An 18,286-nucleotide genomic window follows, 5' to 3' on the forward strand; every position below is an offset into this window, starting at 1 on the left:
GTGATTTGCGCTCGATGAGTGGTGATGAAAAGTGATGATGAGTGATGATGAGAGATGATGAGAACAACAGGCGTTCACCAAGCCCCCCCTGGGCTGCAGCTTGATCGCATGAAGAACCTGGTGTGGTCCTCTTCTCGTTGTCTTTTAGGTGGACATAGCTGTGTTCATCACAAAAAATGACACAGTACAATACCTCTTGGCGGAGGCACATCAAACCCCAAGTCGGCATATATCCTCATCCTCCTCTCTCACTCCCCCAGGCCTCTTCGACATCAACATGCCGCTGATCTACGGCGAGGGGCCCAAGGCCTTCCTGCGCCTGCAGGAGGAGATTTTCCGGCTGTTCGACAACCAGACCGTCTTCTGCTGGGCCTGGGACCCGGACGAGGTCTCGATGGTGGTCAGGGAAACAGATTGTTTCTATGACTGCATTGTTACGCCCAGAACGTGTCAAAATGAGGAATAAAGGCTAATGACTTATGGTATACGTCGAGGATACCTCTTCGAAAAGACATCATGTTTGTCGTGTCATAAATTCAACAAGTTGCAATGAGATCGGTCGATGATTTCGTCACTGAATGCCTCCTGGTAAGTTACACAAACGGGAAATATACGACTTGCTTACGAAAGACAGTTTTACTGAGGCGCAGCAGAAATACAGAGACAATCGAAGTATCAAGGTTGTGGAGAGCAGGACATGAAGGGTTCTTGATGAAGATGCCAGCAAACGAAGTAAATAAGTGTAGCAATACCACAAATTATAGTTGTACAATAGACCCCTTCTTCTAAATCCTGTTCTTTTATGACAGCTTCTTCTACACGTGAGATGAGTTTATTACCTGTCATGATGTCCCATGGAAGCACGGGTGATAGGGGTTGCATGTGTTGCTGAACCCAAAAAGTAACGTTTCTCACTTACACGGTTCCCAGGGCACCGTTGAGGCCTCCTTTCACCTGACGTTATCCATGTCTTGATTCATCTGCTCACACGTCTTTCCCCCATTTCATCCTCCCAGCTCGACACTACTACAAGACATCGACTCAAAACACAACCATGCGCGCCAGCACCCTCCTCGCCCTCGCCGCCCCAGGCCTCACCTTCGCCCTCGCCCTCGCCCTCGCCGAAAGCAGCGACGAGTGCCTCCTCAACCTCGGGGCCTGGTTCGCCGGTAAGGGCCTCACGGACCAGCCCGGCCTCGACACCTTCGGCGGCGTCTGCAAGGGCACCCGCGTCCTCAAGGGCAAGTTCCAGCCCTTCGCGGCCCGCGACGAGTGGCTCCTCTACAGCTGCTGCCGGACCAGCGACGGCAGGTTCCCGTACGCGAGGTACCTCGCGCTGCAGAACTGCATCGCCTTCAACGATGTCGGAGGGGGAGCCTTTACCTGGCAAAAGACCATGAGGTGCGCACGCGTCCAACCCCTCATCCCCTTCACTCCCAAATCTGCCGCGACGATGACGAGGATGATGATGATGCTGACATGAGACTACTACCAAACTAGCTTCCGACTCGCCGAGTCCTGCCCGGACTGCAAAGTCGTCGACGGGTCCCTGGCGGGCGCGCCCGGGGCCCACCTGCGCTGCACCTGCGCGGCGCCGAACCAGGCGCCCAAGACGTACGAGCTGTCCCTCGACGCGGACCGGTGGGCCGAGGGCGACGTCCGCGGCGAGAAGATGAGCCGGTACCCGTGCGGGCTGAGCAACGGCATGATGGACTGCGGCTGGTCACGGTGCGTGCGGAAGTCATACGAGCACGGCTTCCCGCCGGGCCACTGGCACGGCCCGGGGTCTCCGGACGCGAACGACCCGAGGTAGATGTCGGTATGTTGCTTGTGCTTGGGTCCGGTGTTTCGCTGACGAAGGGGGTGTTCCAGGGTGGGCATTGGTGGAGGACATTGCTATCAGAGTTGCGTCCATTTCTGTCTAAGTTGGGTTTGGACTCGGGATGATCAGGGGACAGAGAGGTCGGGATCGTACAGATATCTAAACCCGCTCTTGATATCGGGATACACAAGTCCATGGATAGACTTCTTGACACAACCATGTCGAGACATGATAACAGATGACGAATGGTTCTCAGCGACCCGTGTAGACTCCGGCCTGGATTATAACACTTTCTTTGACTTTGAATAGTGCCCAACTCGCTGGTTGCTAATAAGAGAGTTAGTTGAGAACCCAGATGATTCCAGAAGTGAGAAGAACGTCTTAATTATGTCCAATCAACCCCAACCAGTCACTTCATCTCATAAAATATAGGAGTACGTTGAGCAAGACCATCAGTTTCGCCGACCTCACAACGACAAGTCGGCAGAGGACACAATAGAGAACCAACACCGTGAATTAATAGTGGTTGAATTGAAACTATAAGAGAGCTTGACAAATGAAACGTAAGATACTCAAGGAAATGCGGTATAACCATCCCTGTCCATCACTCCATTAGATTCCCCTTCAACAAAAGCAACGAAGCGTCCATCATCAAACAATGTCTGAAAGAAGCCAGCTTTTCTCCCTCTCGGGTTCATTAAACCCCCTCTTCCCCCCCCCCCTCCCATCCCATACTCTCACCGTCCTCAGTAGACGGCTTCCCACCCGATCTGCCGGAACCCAAGACGTCCCCACCTCTCCTTGGCCGGCGACAGCAGATCCCTCTTCTTCTTGGGCGCCGCAGCCGCGACCTCCGCCGCCTCGGGCTTGCCGAGATCCCACCGGATCGCCTCGGGCCACACGCGGCCCGCCTCCTTCTTCTCGTCCGCCGCCGTCCACTCCTCGATCGGCGGCACGCTCAGCTTGCCGTACCCGCGGAGCCTCTCCAGGATCTCCCCGGCGCCCCGGCCCCCGTCGCCGCCGCGCGTGGCCCAGCCGCACCGCCGCATGCCGTCCAGGTGGACGTCCGCCGCGGCGCGCAGCCGCTCGTCCCTGTCGGAGCCGCGCGTGGCCGCGAGGTGCTCGTCGAGGTCGCGCGCCACGTCGAGGTGCACGCGGCCCGCGTCCCGGAGGCGGTTGGCGTGGCGGAGGAGGTACGTCAGCCGGTTGGAGAAGTAGAGCGCCGAGTGGTCCAGGCCGCCGCGTGACTGCCGGACGTTGTAGTATATGGTCTCGCATAGCCCGATGGCCTGGTCTAGGTGGCCGGCCAGCTCGTGGGCGTTGACCAGGAGCGAGCCGATGGTGAGCACGACATCGGGCGTCCAGACGCCGCAGTTGCGCTGGACTTCTCGGGACCGCCAGAGCGAGGTGAGGACAGTCTGTCATCGTTGTTAGTTTATCAAGAATCATCAAACCCCGTACACTGGACGCTGGGGATAGATGTAGACTTACCTCGAGATCGGTCCAGTTCTTCTGCTCGCCAAGAAGGTACACCAGGCTGGAGATGTCCTCGAAGCGAAGGCTGGTGAACTCGACCTTCTCCTCCTTCAGCGCGGCCAGGACGTGCTGCAGGACGTGTCGGCTGGTGGCCAGCATGTTCTCCTTCTGCTTAGCGTCCGCCGTCTTCCAGTTGTCCACGTCGATGCCGGCCAGAACCTCGGCCAGGCGGAAGCCCCAGGCGTGACAGTTGCGCTGGTGGTAGAACCGCTGGGCGTGGGCGAACTCGAAGGCGCACCTCGCCACGCCGTTGGCCTTGGCGAAGTTGTTCTCCTCGACCATGAGCCGCCTGACGGACGCGAAGGCCGCCTTGCACGACACGAGCGCGAAGTCGATGGCGCCCCTGTCGGCTGCGATGCCCCCGCCGATCTCGGCGAGCAGCGCCTCGTAGAAGCCAAAAGTGACGTTGGCGTCCTGGCCGCCGAGGAACTTGCCGTACCGCGAGGTGAAGAGGGCAAAGAGCTTCTTGTCCAGCACGGACACGAAGCCCTTCCTGTTGCGGGACTCCCACACAAAGCGGAGGCGGGCGGCCGGCTCGATGATGGTCTCGATTCGGGTCGAGTCCGTCACCGTCGACATGACAGACATGTACTGCTCGTAGAGGACCGTCTCGAGGAGCACGTCCGCCATGAGCTCGGAGAAGCTGTACGTCGTGGTCTTGGACTCGCCGCCCAGGGCCTGCTCAAATGAGATGAGGAACACCAGGTAGACCTTGCTGGACTGGCCCGAGATCTTGATGCTGATGTCCTTCTCGCCGCCCTCGAAGCCGGGGAAGAGCAGCAGGTACCGCAGCTGGCGGAGCAGGTCCTGGCCGTGGTGCGCCATGCCGGCCGACACGTAGATGGAGGCCAGCGTCTTGGCGGCCGAGTGGAGGTGCATCGAGACCCTGACGGTGGTGATGATCTCGATGATGGACGCCTGGAGGAGCTGCGTGATGGAGGCGTGCGCCTCCTTGCTGCCCACCTTCTTGTACATCAGGACGATCTCCCGCAGCTTGGTGAGCGTCGTCTCGTGCCACCAGCCGAGCTCGACCTTGAGCTGCCCGTAGATCTCGAGGCTGACGCCGATGGCCCGCTCGATGGTGGTCGTGGTCGTCGACTTGTTGGACGTGATGACGGTCACGTACAGCTTCGACAGGCGCTTCTTGATCGTCCGGACCGTCGTCTCCGAGACGATGTTGGCCGTCGTCGTCTTGCGGATGATCTCCTCGTAGATGGTGATGGACTCGTGGCGGTGCTCCTCCGAGGCCTCGCACATCTCGGCCTGCGCGATCAGCGCCTTGATGACGATGGCCGCCGAGGCGCCAAACACCTTCGTCGCGGTCTCGCGGTACTCGATCGTGAGCTTGTAGCGCACCGAGAACTCGGCCTTGGCGTGCACCTCGAGCACGTAGCGGTACCGCGCGTAGATGAGCTCCACCGTCTCCTGCGAGAACTTGATCTCGCCGCTGCGGTGGACGAACGTCGACCACAGCGTCGCGCAGATCTTCTGCAGCTCGGCCCAGCGCTTCTCGGCGTGGTAGTGGTTGAGAACGATGACGGCCGCGTCGAGCGCGCTGCCGTGGCAGCAGCCGTCCCTGGAGAAGATGGTGACGATCTCGGCGTAGCAGTCGTACGCCTCCTTGCGGCCGAGCTTGTGGTAGACGGCCGCGAGCTTGTAGAGGACCTGGACCGTCATGCTGTGCCCGGCGCTGAGGTACTTGCGGTAGTGCTGCAGCAGCGTGCTGTAGATCTCGATGACCTTGTCGTGGCGGTGGAAGTCCTCGTAGAACTGGACCAGGGCCTCGGCCGACTCGAGCACCAGCACGTTTTCGGCCTTGAAAGCAGAGAAGCAGGCGTGGTAGATGCGGAGGTAGATCTCATCCGCCCTCTCAAACTGCCTCTGGCGGTGGTAGCAGAGCGCCAGCCGCCGCGCCACCGAGATGCGCTCCGAGATGAACTCGCCCTCGAGCGTCAGCTTGGAGTCGACCGTCAGGACGCCCTTCCACGTCACCTCGAGCGTCTTGCGGATCACGACCTCGGCCTCAGCCCAGTTCTCGAGCTTGAGGTACAGGTTGACCATGTTCAGGCAGGCCTTGAAGAAGTGCCTGTCCGTCTTGCCCTTGCGGCAGCGCTGGTAGTTGGCCTCCCAGATCTCGCGCGTCACCGTTTCGACCACGGTGATGGACGTTTTGGTCTCGACCACGGTCTCGGTGATCTCCTCGACGACCTCGGTGATGATGGTCGTCGTCGACACGGCCTCCTCGCTCTCGATCGTCTTCCTCTCCTTGAACCAGCCCCAGACCTTCTTGAGGATGTTCATCGAGACGGTCAGGATGCCGAAGGACTTGGCGAGGACGCCGAGCTCCTTGAGGCGGATCATGATGGTCTCGGACTCGAAGTTCTGGTTCTCGTACTCGGCCCACACGCAGATCATGATGTTGCAGGCCTCCTCGTTGCGCTTGATGCGCTTGAGGAAGTGGATGTACTCGATGGCGATGCTGATCTTCTGGATGTGAAGCTCCGTCGTGGCCTTGGTGCGGCAGGCCTCCAGGATGCCCCGCCAGAGGCTGACGTAGAGCCTCTCGGCCTGGATGATGTGGCCCTTGGCCTCGTAGTCGCGGGCAAGGCTGATGAGGATCTTGATGCGCCGTACGTCGGTGAACGACAGCTCCTCGGCCGTCTCGAAGAGGAGGTGGCGCCAGTGCTCGTGCCCGGCGCCGCCCTTGTCGCCGTTGGCCTTGAGAACGACCGTCATGCCCGAGAGCGCCTCGGCAATCTTGCCCTCGCTCTTGGAGCCCTTGCCGAACCGGGCCGTGACGATGATCTGAAGCTCCTTGTAGATGGCCATCGCGGCCTCCGACTCCTTGATGTCGACGTAGAGCTTCGCGAGGGCCTCGTGCCACTTGATGACGGCGTCGCTGCGGGCGCCCTGCTTGTTCCTGGAGATCTCGATCATGAACTTGATCATCTCCTCGCGGTGCGTGACCGTCGTCGTCCTCTTGGTGAAGGTAAGCGTCTCGGTACAGGTGAGGAACAGGTTCGTGCAGGAGACGACGAGCGGGCTGAACTTGTAGAGGATGGTCTGGCCGATGTGGGAGGCCTTGTAGAAGAACTCGGCCGCAATCTCAAACTCGGACTGGCGCCGATGAAGGCTGGCGAGGATGATGAGGCTTTGGAGGTAGCACCGGTTCTTCTCGCCGAAAGACGTGCACCGGATGCGGAGGCTGAGGTTGTGCATCTCGATGGTCTCCTTGATGCCGTACTGCGTCTGCCAGTGGTGCCACTCGAGCATGGAGAAGAAGACGGTGTCTGGAAAGACCTCCTTGAACTCAGCGGTCAGGGTGATGGAGCCGTTCTGGCCGCACAGGGAGGACGAGCGGAAGTGGGAGACCCAGTGGCGCATCATGTAGCTGACGATGTGGTTGGCCTGGAAGCACTCCTGGAAGACCTCGTCGGCGATCAGCTCCAGCGACGGCTCGCAGCTGTAGGTGAAGCGCTTCTTCGCGAAGAGGAGGAGGGCCATGGTCAGGTGGCGGTGGGAGTCGTGCATGGACATGAGGGTCGAGCCGCAGAGGCCCTGGACGTACTTCCGGACGGTGGAGTGCTTGAAGCGCAGCGTTCCACGACGGACGATGACGAGCCCCTGGGTGTTGCGGACGGGACCCATGACGTCCGCGCCGGAGGAGACGGTTCGGGTCGACAGGGAGACGCCGAGAAGGTCCGTCATCTCGCCCACCGTGAGCGGGCGTTCGGCCGTCACCATGAAGGTGAAGAGGTTGTACGTCTTGCTCTCGCCGTACTCCTCCTTGAGGTTGACCCTCTTCATGAGCTCCCCGATGACGGCCTTGACGTCCGACTTGCAGTTCGAGAGCATGCCACGGAAGGCGGCAAAGTCCGAGACGGACGTGAAGAGCCGTCTGGCGAGGTAGGCGAACAGGAACGAGCCCCTGGCCTGGTCGGCGATCTGGCCCACCAGCGCCCGCCTGGCGTCCTCGTTCTGTGCCGTGAAGCAGCAGCTTTGGCTGAGCCTGGTGGCGAGGTACAGCTCGATGTCGTCCCGGACGTGGTCGGGCGTGATGACCAAGTGCTTGCAGCGGCTGCCGCCGAGGTGGGAGATGGGGCGCGAGAGAGTGACGGCCTGGATCCTCGGGAGCTTGCCGATGCTGGTGTGAAGGCGCTTGTGGAGCTCTTCAGCCTTGGACGCGCCGCCCGAGATCTCGTCCAGGCCGTCGACGACGAGGACCAGGTTGACCTTCTTGTTGTTAATGGAGGCCAGGCTCGAGTCGAGAGCGCCCCAGAGGTCTGACTCGAGTTTCGAGCTGTTGTTGTGGGGGGAGACATGCTCAAAGATGCCTTCGAGCTTCTCAAAGAGAGCAACATCGCCGACGTTGACCTCAAGAAGCTGGGAGAGAAGGCTCTTGAGGAAGGCAATGGGTGTTGCCTCTGAAGGGATGTCGGTTGCTGAGGGAGGCGACAACGTTAGCTTAACTGATTCTCCCTCAAACAGTTTTTGGGGGGTTTTCTTTTCTTTATCCTTCTCTTTTCTTTTATACTCACAGAATGTGTACGACAATGTCTCATACTGGGTTCGGTGGACGGGACGTTCAAGCCTCTCCCTCACCCACGCAGCAAGCATGCTCTTGCCACAGCCCTCGCCTCCAGTGACGGTGAAGATGTCGTTTTCGCTGCTGAGAAAGTCGTGAAGGTCGTGGGAGAGCCAGTCGCAGGTGCCGTCGACGCGCAGCTTGCGGTCGGCAACGCGGCCGTAGACGTGCGACTTGGCCGACTCCCGGGTGGGGAGCAGGTGTCGGCGGAGCGTGGTGATGTCGAGGCGGCGGCTCTTGTTACCGAGCCTGTGCTGCCACATGTGGTTGAAGAGGTGCTCCCGCTGGGCCCAGATCTTGGTGATCTGCGAGCCGAACTCGGCATCAAAGTCGATCGTCACGGATCCGCTGTAGATGCTGTTGATACGGGTTCGGTAGTAGACGGCAATGTCTCCGACGAGGCGGATCACGCTGTCGAAGATGCGGCTCAGCTCGTAGCGGATGGCATCGCTCGCAGTGAACATGCCATGGAGTCTGATGGCCTGGCCGAGCAGGAGGCCGAGCTCATACAGGGCGTTGAACGTTGGCTCCAACGCCTGAGCTTGGTCGTGACCGAGCTATCAAAGAGTAAAGCAACGTTAGGATGGTGTGACAACTTAGAATGGATAAAGAGAGACCAATAAAGTATGAAACGAACCTCTAATAATAGGTAGCAAGTTGCCAGCGCAGTGTCGCGGACAAGGGTACAGCCCTCGATGAAGGACTGGATATGGCGAGAGTATCCGTCGAGCTGAAGGCCGAAGAACTCGGCCGACTTCAACACGCGGTCCCACTGGCTGCCCTTGGGCGGCATGTGGACCAGACGCTCATCGGCGATGTATGCGAGATATGCCTCGAGGTCGATGCTCTGGAAGTGCTGGTGCGAGACCTCTTCGACCTCGCGGACGAGCTTCTTCTGGATGCGCCGGGCCGTGTCAATGACCCGCACGATCTTGTAAGACGTGTGTGCCTCGTGTGAGGCAACCATCGTCAGGGCGTCCAAGCTGATGGATGACGACCTGGATGTGTCGCTGTTGGCGACGTCGTCGACGTGGACGGCGCTGGGCTCCTCCTCCTTGATGGAGTGTTTAGCCAGCGAGGGCTGGTTAGATGATGTGTAGACAGACATCTTGGTGTCTTGATGGGGGGCCGCAACTGCTGCTGGAGCTGTAGCTGGGGCTGGAGCTTTAGATGGAGCTGGAGCTTGAGCTTGAGCTTGAGTTGGAGCTGGAGATCCTTCGTTAATAGTAGACTCAGTGGTGTCTGAGCCTAGGGACTGGAGCGACGATGTAGTCGAAGTACGCTTCCGCCGACCTGTGCAAAGTGGATGGAAACTCAGTTGCGATTCTACTTCAACAGAGAAGGTGAAATGATAGGGAAAGGGGGTTTGGCAACACACTTAGTGGGTTTCTGCGAAATCCAAGCATTATTGATAGCTTGATGATGATCCATTCCTTCAAGTTCTCGGGGGGGTTCAAGCTTCACTTTATACGCGCCGATTCCAAAAACGCAGAGAGAGAACCCTCATGAAAGGGGAAGGGTGAGGGGGTAGGGGGGGAAAGGTTCATCTCTGCCTTCTCTCAGTCATAGTCGGCGATGCCGGGGTCTCACAGAGAGCTGATGATCATGATTGCTCGCTGAGACAAGAGGGCGTCTGCAACACATCCCGAAGGAGATGGGCTGCGTTCGAGGATGCTCGCGTCGAGCATGGCATTGTGAGCATGGAGAAATCCTCAGACCAGCCGAAGCAGTCTTTCGTTTACCTGGCCAATACGAAGCTGACGCTGTTCGAGACGAGCAATGCCCAGAAAGATAGCCCCTCCCCAAACGAGACAGTCTTTTCATCTTGTTGTTGTTCTTTTTCTTTTTTTGGCGCGGAAGGGTGGGAACGGAACGGGAATGTCTTGGGAGTTTCTGATCATGTCCCGAGGGTCGAAGGAAGCCCCCTTCCCCTTCCCCCTCCCCGCTACCAAGCTGAAGGGTGACCTTGGGGCTGAAGAACCTCCAGAAATGCGTGTTAATGAGGGCTTCGCGCCGCGAAACGTGCTGCATCTCGCGCCACCGCGTTCATGGCTGGCTGATCCCGATGATTGCGAGCTCCAAGTGGTCCGTCCCGCCCGCCGCATGGAGCAAATGAGCGGCAAACGTTGACGGGACCGTTCAGGACGACGGTTGATTCGCAGATGGGCTTCTTTTCCCCGGCAGTTAGCGTTCCCCTCCCCCCGATCGCACTGCCGGAAACGGTGATAGTTCGATGGTAGCCTGTGTGATGCCGCCACGAACACGTAGCTGGCGTAGAAGTCTTCCTCGGGCCGCCGCGACTCTTGACGTTTGGGGTACGAAGCGAAAGGTGTGTGTGTGTGTATGTGTGCGTGCATAGGGGCGGGCTGAAGAAGTGATTCTTGTCCGATTATCGATATGCACCTCGAAATGGTTCGGTGGCTTGCACGGGGCCAACTGAACCGGGCTTGCCGGGCGGGACACTAGACCGACTTGGGATCTCGGGCCCGGGGATGCGTGTCTCTACCGGTAAACCCAGGCGCAGGGCGGCACTTCTTCTCCTGCGACAGGGTGAGACGGACCTCTGCCGATGTGACAAGGTGATTGGTCTCCCTCCGGTTGGTGACTAGGCCTTGGCAAGCGAGGGCAAGCTGGAGAATGAAAACATCCATGGGGGGCATTTTAGCTTGCTGGCGCACGGGAACTTGTAGGTATGTTGAATTTCCCTCCCGGAACCAAACAGCATTCATTGTGGTGTTGTGACGAAGTTGGGCGACGATCTCGACGATCATGATGCTGATATGTGTGCCCGGTCCTTTGGACGACATTCCGATTTGCTTTCGGCGGGACTGGGCTTGGTACAAGAAAGAAGCACCTTTAGATCGTGAAATGTCTCATTCATTCAGAGGTCTTGGTAGGTCATAACAGCTATTGTACATGCGGGTTGGGGTGTTTGAGGGCAATTGCGTCGACAAAAGTGATCCGTCATGTGCAATGTTGCACGGCCAGACTTCGATGGCATTTCGACCGGAGCGGCTTGCTTCCTCCCAACATTTTCTCGTGCCAGTCGTTGAATTTGAACCTCTAGCCGTGATTCGAGGCAAAGCGTGGGACATCAGATGCTGTGTCCCACGTCGCGGCCGACCTCGTCCTGGAATCCCATGCCGTTGCGGATGCGGCTCTCGACCTCGACGACTCTCTTCGGCAACATGAAGCCCAAGCCGAAGAAGACGAAGAAGGCCCACTTCCATCGGAACGGGTTGAAGGTGACGCTAAAGGCGAACCACCAGAGAAGCTCGAGGTAGGTGAAGAAGTCAAAGGCGCCGGTGGGGGCGGCGGACTTGAGCAGCTTGGTCATCTCGATCCAGGCCTTCATCCAGAAGGGATGGGGCCTCGTCATCGGGTCGATGAGGAACATGAGGAGAATCCTGGTGTAGATGCCGATATGCCAGTTACCGACGGTGCCGATGGCGGCAACATACGTGCTGTGGTTTGTTAGAATCCGTCTCGTCTTGTCTCGTCTTGTCTCGTCTCTTGTGAGGCGGGCATGCAGTAGTAGTAGTCACTTACCAGTTGATAGCAGAGATGGAGGGATGGTTCGGCGGGAAGGTCTGGATGTACCAGTTGGGAGGCGCATACGGGTCATTGAAGCAGTCCTCCGGGAGGAATTCCAGCGAGGGACGCTTGTATCCGGTCGCCATCACGATCATGTCGGCGGGGATGACCTGTCTCCGACCGGGGCCTCCCTTGGGCACGCCTTGGGCACGCCGGTTGACAATGACACCATCCGCGGTGAAGCCTTCAATGTCGCAGCGAACCCACTCGGCTTGGCCGGACCGGATGGTGTCCATGACCTGGCTGTTTACCATGGGCGTGTCCATGTAGATGCCCTTGCTGTAGGGCGCAATATCCTGCAGGTCCCGGTAGAAGAGCTTTCGCAACAAGGTCTCAGGGATCCATGACAAGCGGGTCTCTTGGCCGAGGATGTTCATGGCGAGCAACATGTTCACGATGGGGTTGCGGGGGATGATCCATTTGTCGCTGCGGGACAAGATGGATACCTTCTCGGCCTCTTCGTCGACGGCGAACTCCAAGGCCTCGACGGCACTGGCGCCGCCGCCGATAACGACCATCTTCTTGCCCTTGGCGTTTTTACTATAGGGGGGGATCTGTTAGCAACGTATTTCATGCCGCGAAAATCCCAGAGTGGCCGTACCCGGTAAGCTGGCTGGAGTGATAGACATTGCCCTTGAAGTTCTCGAGACCCGGAAGCTGGGGCATCTTGGGTTCACCGCAAGTGCCGACAGCGGCGATGACACCCTCAAAGTGGCCGTTGGCCGTGTTGTTGATGACCCATCTACCCTTCTCATCCTGGTAGACCTTCTCGACGGCGGTGTTGAACTTAGTCCGGGTTTCCAGGCCGTACTTTTCCCAGAGTTGCTTCACTTGGCTGAGAATCTGCTGTCTGTCCGGGTACCCGCGCTCCCACTTGACCGAGGGATGGAATCGGAACATCATCGAGTGGATCTGCAGGCTTGACGAGTTGTTCACTCTCTGCAGTGGGTAGTGCAATTAGCAGCAGTACATTTCACAGAATGAGCTCCCTTTGGAGGAGCGAATTCAAGGGGGAGGGGTGGTTCCCTACGCTCCAAATTCCGCCCAGATTCTCGCGACCGCCGGCCTCGAAGATGACGACGTCGAAACCATGGCCGATGCAGTGGGCGGCGGACGTCACACCAGTGATACCAGCTCCGATGACAGCGATTTTGGGCCGGCTCAAGCGAGTGCTCGGCTCCGGGGGCGTGGGCGAGAAGATCTTATCGGCGAACCATTGCCAGATCTGGAAGATGAAGAGGAAGGGGTGGAAGAAGGGATTCTCGACGCGAGATTCAGACGGCATCGTGGCGATGCAATTGGGGGGAGGGGGGAACCACGAGCCTGGCTTCGATTCGAAGAGAAAGCTTGTACGGTGCGTTGCAAGCACAGCAGTCGTCGGATGGCTCTCGGCAGTTGGGGATGAAGGTTAAAAAGGAGTCTCGTAGTATGAAGAAAGGGAGAGGAGACGACCTGGCCTATATTGGACTTTGCGCACTTCGCATGGAATGTGGAGAGGATGAGGAAGAAGACGAGGAAGACGAGGAGGAGGTGGAGGAGGAGGACGACGGCATCAACAACCTAGGGAGGGGAGCTTCAGGAGCTTTGGGCAGCTCAACTGGCATGTGAGCTTCCTTGGGTACCCTGTTGATTGCTGGCTTATGGCCTACAGTACAGGTATACAGGTATCTACGTTGTAGGCGAAGCTATGCTATGCTACTCTACTCCCCCCTACACTGCAGTTCTTGACGTGCAGTAGACAGGCCCACCGGGTTGTGTGCGGTTGACGTCACCAGGAACGCTAGGGAACCCTGTGAAACGCCGCATTGAAGCATGTGAAGGCGAGGGTTAAACAGACAGAGTTGCTTGCTGGCAGCCTCTCAATGGCGCGGGGGGGTTGGATGCGCATGGGATACAGGGGGCAGGGGGGAGGGATGTTTGAGCCCGTGTCTGATCTAGCATTCGGAAATCGATGTGGAAGAAGAGAGCTCCCTTCATCATCCCCGTCGAATTATATTGCAAACCATGGCGGAAGAGGCTGGAGTGAAATGGTGTATCTGACGTTGTTGATTGGGCTTCGTAGCTTAAGTGATGAGGCACCTAGGTGCTGTAGGTACAAGTAGGTGTATTAATCCAGTGCGGGCGGGTTAGGTTGGTTCAGCGGTGTACAGGTAGCAGGTACCTAGGCTCGAGAGCTAAGCAGGCAATTGTACGGATGGATACATCGGGACTTTTATGCGAGTTCCTGGCCGATCGGGTTTTTGTTCCCGCTCCCGCCTTTGCTAGCGCGTCATGCTGGATTTTATGGCCAACAACTGGGAAACGCCGGGTCCAATACACACATACGTATACGCGCACATACAGACACAGACACAGACAGACAGGCACACACACACAAACTGTCTTGTTACACAGCCAACCAATCAACAGTCGTGACATGTTGCCGACTCTGTTGGTTCTAGACCACACTGACTTCCAGGACCTTGAGCTGGCTCGGTATGTTGCTCCGTGTTTTTGGGGGTATCTGCAGGTCTCCGCTCCGTCTATCGCTTGCCTCTGTCGCGTCGGCCCGCCTCCAGCATCTTGGCCTTCTTCTGGAATCTCTCGCCCATCTCCATCTGCCCGCTGCCCCTCGGCCCGTCCGTCGTCTCTCTGCCGCGCTTCCGGCTCTTGTCGAGCAGGTCGCGCGTGCCGCCGCCGCTCTTGCGCGAGGTGAGCCTGTTGATGCGGTCGACGCCTTCGCCCAAGTCCCTCCACTCCTCTCCGCCGAACTGCATGCGCCCGCCGCGGCCCGTCTTGGCGGCCTCCTGCGCCTTGGCCTTCTTGCTCTGCGTGGGCAGACGCACAAAGTTGGTCTCTTCGTACTCGCGACGCTCGTCTTCCGTCTTGCGGTCCGCCGCCGTCTTCATCCTGCGTCCGCCGTTGACAATGGTCGTGCCGATGCTGGGCTCCGCGATCGGTGCCGTCGACATCTCGTGCTCGATGAACTCGTCCATCGTCGCAGACTTGAGCGGCCGGCGGTCCGTCTTCTCGCGGCGTTCCGACGGCATGACTGTCGGCGCGATCCTTGGAGGTCTGTACACGCCGTCTTTTTGAGCAGTGGCAATGGCAGTAGATGCCGCGGCCGGACGCACAAAGGCATCGGGTCGCGCCTGGAGATGAGCAGCCTTGAGCTCCTCTTCCTCTTCTTCGTCTCCGTCTGATTCGTCGTCGTCGGACGCAGAGTCGTCGGATCCTGCATCCTTGGCTGCCTTGACCGCGTGGGCGTTCCGTTCGGCATCGTCGGCGGCGCGAAGAATCTTCTCAATCTGGTATCGCAACTTGTCCTCGAGGGGGCGCACACCCTTCTCCAGGTATAGTCTGAGCTCCACGAGCTTCCTGACGACGGTCTCGGTGGTATCGCTGGCGCCTTCGTCCTCGCTGGACTGCTTCTTGGCGTTGCGCAACTTGAGAAGAATCAAGAAGACGAGGTTTTGCAGGTACGAGAGAAGGAGTTCGTTCTTGGTGTCGAGCAGAGAAATTCCGTTCTCGGGAGGCGAAATCGAGGATATGGGCGCTGCGTCGAGCGATGTCGTTAAAGACTGCGTCAATGAGTCCAGCAGAGCTGGCAAGGTGCTTGGTGCCGCCATCTTGTTTAGAAAAGCCTGGCGATGTTGCTCTGAAGTGTTTTTGGTGCAGTTTGAAAATTCAGAGTCGCAGCAGAATCAGCGGCGCGATCCACGAAATTTTTCTTTTGCTGCCGCCAAACCGATCTGCAAATTGCGGGGCCCGGCGTATCGGCGGGAGTGGACCCCTGACTGGCCGATACCCACTTTGAATGTTTCTGTGCCTGACGCCCTCCCCCCCCCCCCCCCCCCCCCCGCCCCCCTGGGCAGGTGCCACAGTCCTTTCTCCCTCCTCGGATGAATGATGTTCCTGTGGTGAATGGATACGTACAGAACAGAGTACAGAGTGGCTAGAGCTCGGTCCAGGGTCCAGGTTGGGTGTGACGCAGCTGCATGACTAAGCGGTTCTTTTGGGACAGTTGTCCGAGGCGGCTGGAGCTCTCTCTTCTCAACTGTATCTTGTCTCGCCCTCGGCACGGAATACGAAGCTCACGGCCCCGAGACAACAAAAGGCAATTGGCCATCTGTCCACCTCAACGTAAATCCTGCCTTCTGCCCAACACGATCGCCAGCTCTCCGCGCTCTACTAGATTCCGCGTTTTACCACACCACTGGGAGCTAGGTGTAGCAGGAATCCGGATGATCCACCAGCCAGCCATAAGTGTGTCGTTCCGCGCTACCTAGATACCTAAACAGATTCAAGGGTACGTAATCGCTACTTATCCAGAGAGCTAGCTATCTATTTGACCCCATCGGTTTCGTACTTCAGGTCGCAGGTGTCTTCTGGCCATCGTTGCTCCATCGTATCCTTCCAACACTGATCGCTGACCTCTGACGCAGGGTACAGCAACTGGCAACGATGCAATTACGAGACATGGCGCCCTCGTCGGCGCTGCTGGCCTCGCTGCTGGCCATCCCCCAGCTGGTTTCCGCCTTCTATCTTCCGGGTGTTGCGCCGACATCCTACAAGAAGGGCGATCTCGTCCCCCTTTACGTCAATAGCATCAAGCCCGTCGCTGCTCCCTCCGACTCTCGGTTGCACTCGATTGTGTCGTACGACTACTACCACCCCGCTTTCAAGTTCTGCGAGCCCGAGTCCGGACCCGAATATGTGTCGGAGAGCCTGGGCAGCATCCTGTTCGGAGATCGCATCATGACGTCTCCGTTCGAGCTCAAGATGAAGAACAACGAGCAATGCAAGCCGCTCTGCATCCAAAAATACCCCCCGGCCGCTGTCGCCTTTGTCAAGAGCCGTATCGAACAAGGCTACAGCTTGAACTGGCTCGTTGACGGCTTGCCCGCCGGGCAGAAGATCTACGACGATTTCACGAACACGACCTTTTACAACCCCGGATTCCTCATGGGCGGCGTCGACGACAACGGCAACATCGTCTACAACAACCACTACGACATCTACATCGAGTACCATCCCGTTAACGGCGACGAGTCCCAGCTGCGTGTTGTCGGCGTGGTGGTCGAGCCGAGCTCGCGCGCTTACCCGGGCCTGCTTGACTGCAAGAACAAGATGGATCCCATCATCTTCGAGGAGGATGGAACCGAGAAGGAGGTCAAGTTCTCGTACTCAGTCTTCTGGACAGAGTCCAAGACGGCCTGGGCTACGCGTTGGGACAAGTACCTGCACGTCTTCGACCCCAAGATCCATTGGTTCTGGCTCATCGACACGGCTATTATCGTCATCATTCTGATCCTCACCGTCATGTCCATCCTGGTCAAGACCCTCAGGAAGGACATTGCTAGGTACAACCGTCTGGACCAAATCAACTTGGACGACCTCTCGGGCACTTCGGCGCTGGAGGACGGCGTGCAGGAGGATTCTGGGTGGAAGCTGGTTCACGGCGACGTCTTCCGCAACCCTTCGAACCCTCTCCTCCTGTCGGTCCTCCTCGGAAACGGTGTTCAGCTCTTCGTCATGGCCGGCTTCACCATCTGCTTCGCTCTCCTCGGCTTCCTGTCGCCCTCCAACCGCGGGTCGCTCGGAACCATCATTCTGCTGCTCTACACCCTCTTGGGTTTCGTTGGCGGTTACGTGTCTGCGAGGACCTACAAGTCGCTGCAGGGCGAGAAGTGGAAGATGAACATTGCGCTGACACCGATCCTGGTGCCCAGCATTGTCTTCGGGGCCTTTTTCTTCCTTGACCTCTTCCTCTGGGCGAAGCAGTCTTCTGGTGCCGTGCCCTTTACCACGATGCTGGTCATCATCGCCATCTGGTTCGTCTTGTCGGTGCCCCTGTCGTTCGCCGGGTCGTGGATGGGCTTCCGCGCCTCGGTCCTCGAGCCTCCTGTCAAGACCAACCAGATCCCGCGCCAGATTCCGCCTACGACCACCTACCTCCGGCCGATTCCTAGCATGCTCATCGTCGGCCTCCTGCCCTTCGGCGCCATCTTTGTCGAGCTCTATTTCATAATGAGCTCCGTGTGGTTCAGCCGGATCTACTACATGTTTGGCTTCCTCTTCCTCTCATACGGTCTCATGATTGTCACCACGGCCGCAGTTACCATCCTGCTGGTGTATTTCCTCTTGTGCTCCGAGAACTACAACTGGCAATGGCGCTCGTTCCTTGCCGCGGGCATGAGCGGCGGCTACATCTTCATCAACTGCCTGCTGTACCTCTTTACCAAGCTGAACCTGAGCAACCTGTCCGGCACCGTACTCTATATTGGTTACAGCGCGCTCATTTCCTTCTTGTTCTTCATCCTCACAGGTTGGTTTCTTTCCCTCTCTAATATTCTATCTCTATTTTCCACTTAGAACCCAACTAACAAGGCTCTGTAGGATCGATTGGCTATTTCGCCAGTTGGTGGTTCGTCAGAAAGATCTACGCCTCCATCAAAATTGATTAAAACGGCATCGAAACTGGACTGGGCGTTGATATGCGGAGGGCATCTGGATCATGCCCACTTGTATGAACATTTGTTGTTGTAGGAATACTCACTCGTAACCCATCCGCGAAGCATTGCAGTTATTGACGAGAACGCTGGTGAATCGAGGAGCCCAGCGTCAGCGTGGTTGGTTATGAGATTTGCAAAAACAGGGGTCCCTTTTCTCTCTCTCTCTCTCTTAGTGTTGCATGGTAGACGGGCATGGTTCAATAGACGAAAAAATGACTTGCTTTCAACAAGACGTAGGACCGCATAGTGGAAACT

The 18,286-nt window shown here is 58.0% G+C and overlaps 6 protein-coding genes across 6 annotated transcripts; 3 read left to right on the forward strand and 3 right to left on the reverse strand.

Moving 5' to 3' along the window:
* Window positions 1-277: 277 nt before the first annotated feature.
* Window positions 278-466, forward strand: CDEST_10631 (uncharacterized protein; the record flags this gene model as incomplete). Its single annotated transcript, XM_062926787.1, has 1 exon — window positions 278-466. The coding sequence occupies one exon, from the start codon at window positions 278-280 to the stop codon at window positions 464-466; it is 189 nt and encodes a 62-aa protein (XP_062782838.1).
* Window positions 467-1,054: 588 nt separating this feature from the next.
* On the forward strand, window positions 1,055-1,813 carry CDEST_10632 (Putative Cyanovirin-N superfamily; the record flags this gene model as incomplete). Its single annotated transcript, XM_062926788.1, has 2 exons — window positions 1,055-1,401; window positions 1,501-1,813. The coding sequence occupies 2 exons, from the start codon at window positions 1,055-1,057 to the stop codon at window positions 1,811-1,813; spliced, it is 660 nt and encodes a 219-aa protein (XP_062782839.1).
* A 755-nt stretch (window positions 1,814-2,568) lies between these two features.
* Window positions 2,569-9,051, reverse strand: CDEST_10633 (Putative tetratricopeptide-like helical domain superfamily; the record flags this gene model as incomplete). Its single annotated transcript, XM_062926789.1, has 4 exons — window positions 2,569-3,240; window positions 3,314-7,800; window positions 7,897-8,500; window positions 8,581-9,051. The coding sequence occupies 4 exons, from the start codon at window positions 9,049-9,051 to the stop codon at window positions 2,569-2,571; spliced, it is 6,234 nt and encodes a 2,077-aa protein (XP_062782840.1).
* A 1,767-nt stretch (window positions 9,052-10,818) lies between these two features.
* On the reverse strand, window positions 10,819-13,045 carry CDEST_10634 (Putative flavin monooxygenase, FAD/NAD(P)-binding domain superfamily). The gene is made up of 4 exons (XM_062926790.1): window positions 12,568-13,045; window positions 12,139-12,476; window positions 11,493-12,077; window positions 10,819-11,407 (listed from the first exon to the last, which is right to left on the reverse strand). Exons 1-4 carry the CDS (start codon window positions 12,820-12,822, stop codon window positions 11,038-11,040), a joined length of 1,548 nt encoding a protein of 515 aa, XP_062782841.1. The 5' UTR covers window positions 12,823-13,045; the 3' UTR covers window positions 10,819-11,037.
* Window positions 13,046-13,641: 596 nt separating this feature from the next.
* On the reverse strand, window positions 13,642-15,223 carry CDEST_10635 (uncharacterized protein). The gene has a single exon (XM_062926791.1). It carries the CDS (start codon window positions 15,143-15,145, stop codon window positions 14,060-14,062), a length of 1,086 nt encoding a protein of 361 aa, XP_062782842.1. The 5' UTR covers window positions 15,146-15,223; the 3' UTR covers window positions 13,642-14,059.
* A 365-nt stretch (window positions 15,224-15,588) lies between these two features.
* Window positions 15,589-18,200, forward strand: CDEST_10636 (Putative nonaspanin (TM9SF)). The gene is made up of 3 exons (XM_062926792.1): window positions 15,589-15,825; window positions 15,962-17,844; window positions 17,916-18,200. The coding sequence occupies exons 2-3, from the start codon at window positions 15,981-15,983 to the stop codon at window positions 17,981-17,983; spliced, it is 1,932 nt and encodes a 643-aa protein (XP_062782843.1). The 5' UTR covers window positions 15,589-15,825; window positions 15,962-15,980; the 3' UTR covers window positions 17,984-18,200.
* Window positions 18,201-18,286: the final 86 nt, after the last annotated feature.

This window comes from Colletotrichum destructivum, chromosome 7, assembly GCF_034447905.1.
Source record: "Colletotrichum destructivum chromosome 7, complete sequence".
NCBI lineage: Eukaryota > Fungi > Ascomycota > Sordariomycetes > Glomerellales > Glomerellaceae > Colletotrichum > Colletotrichum destructivum.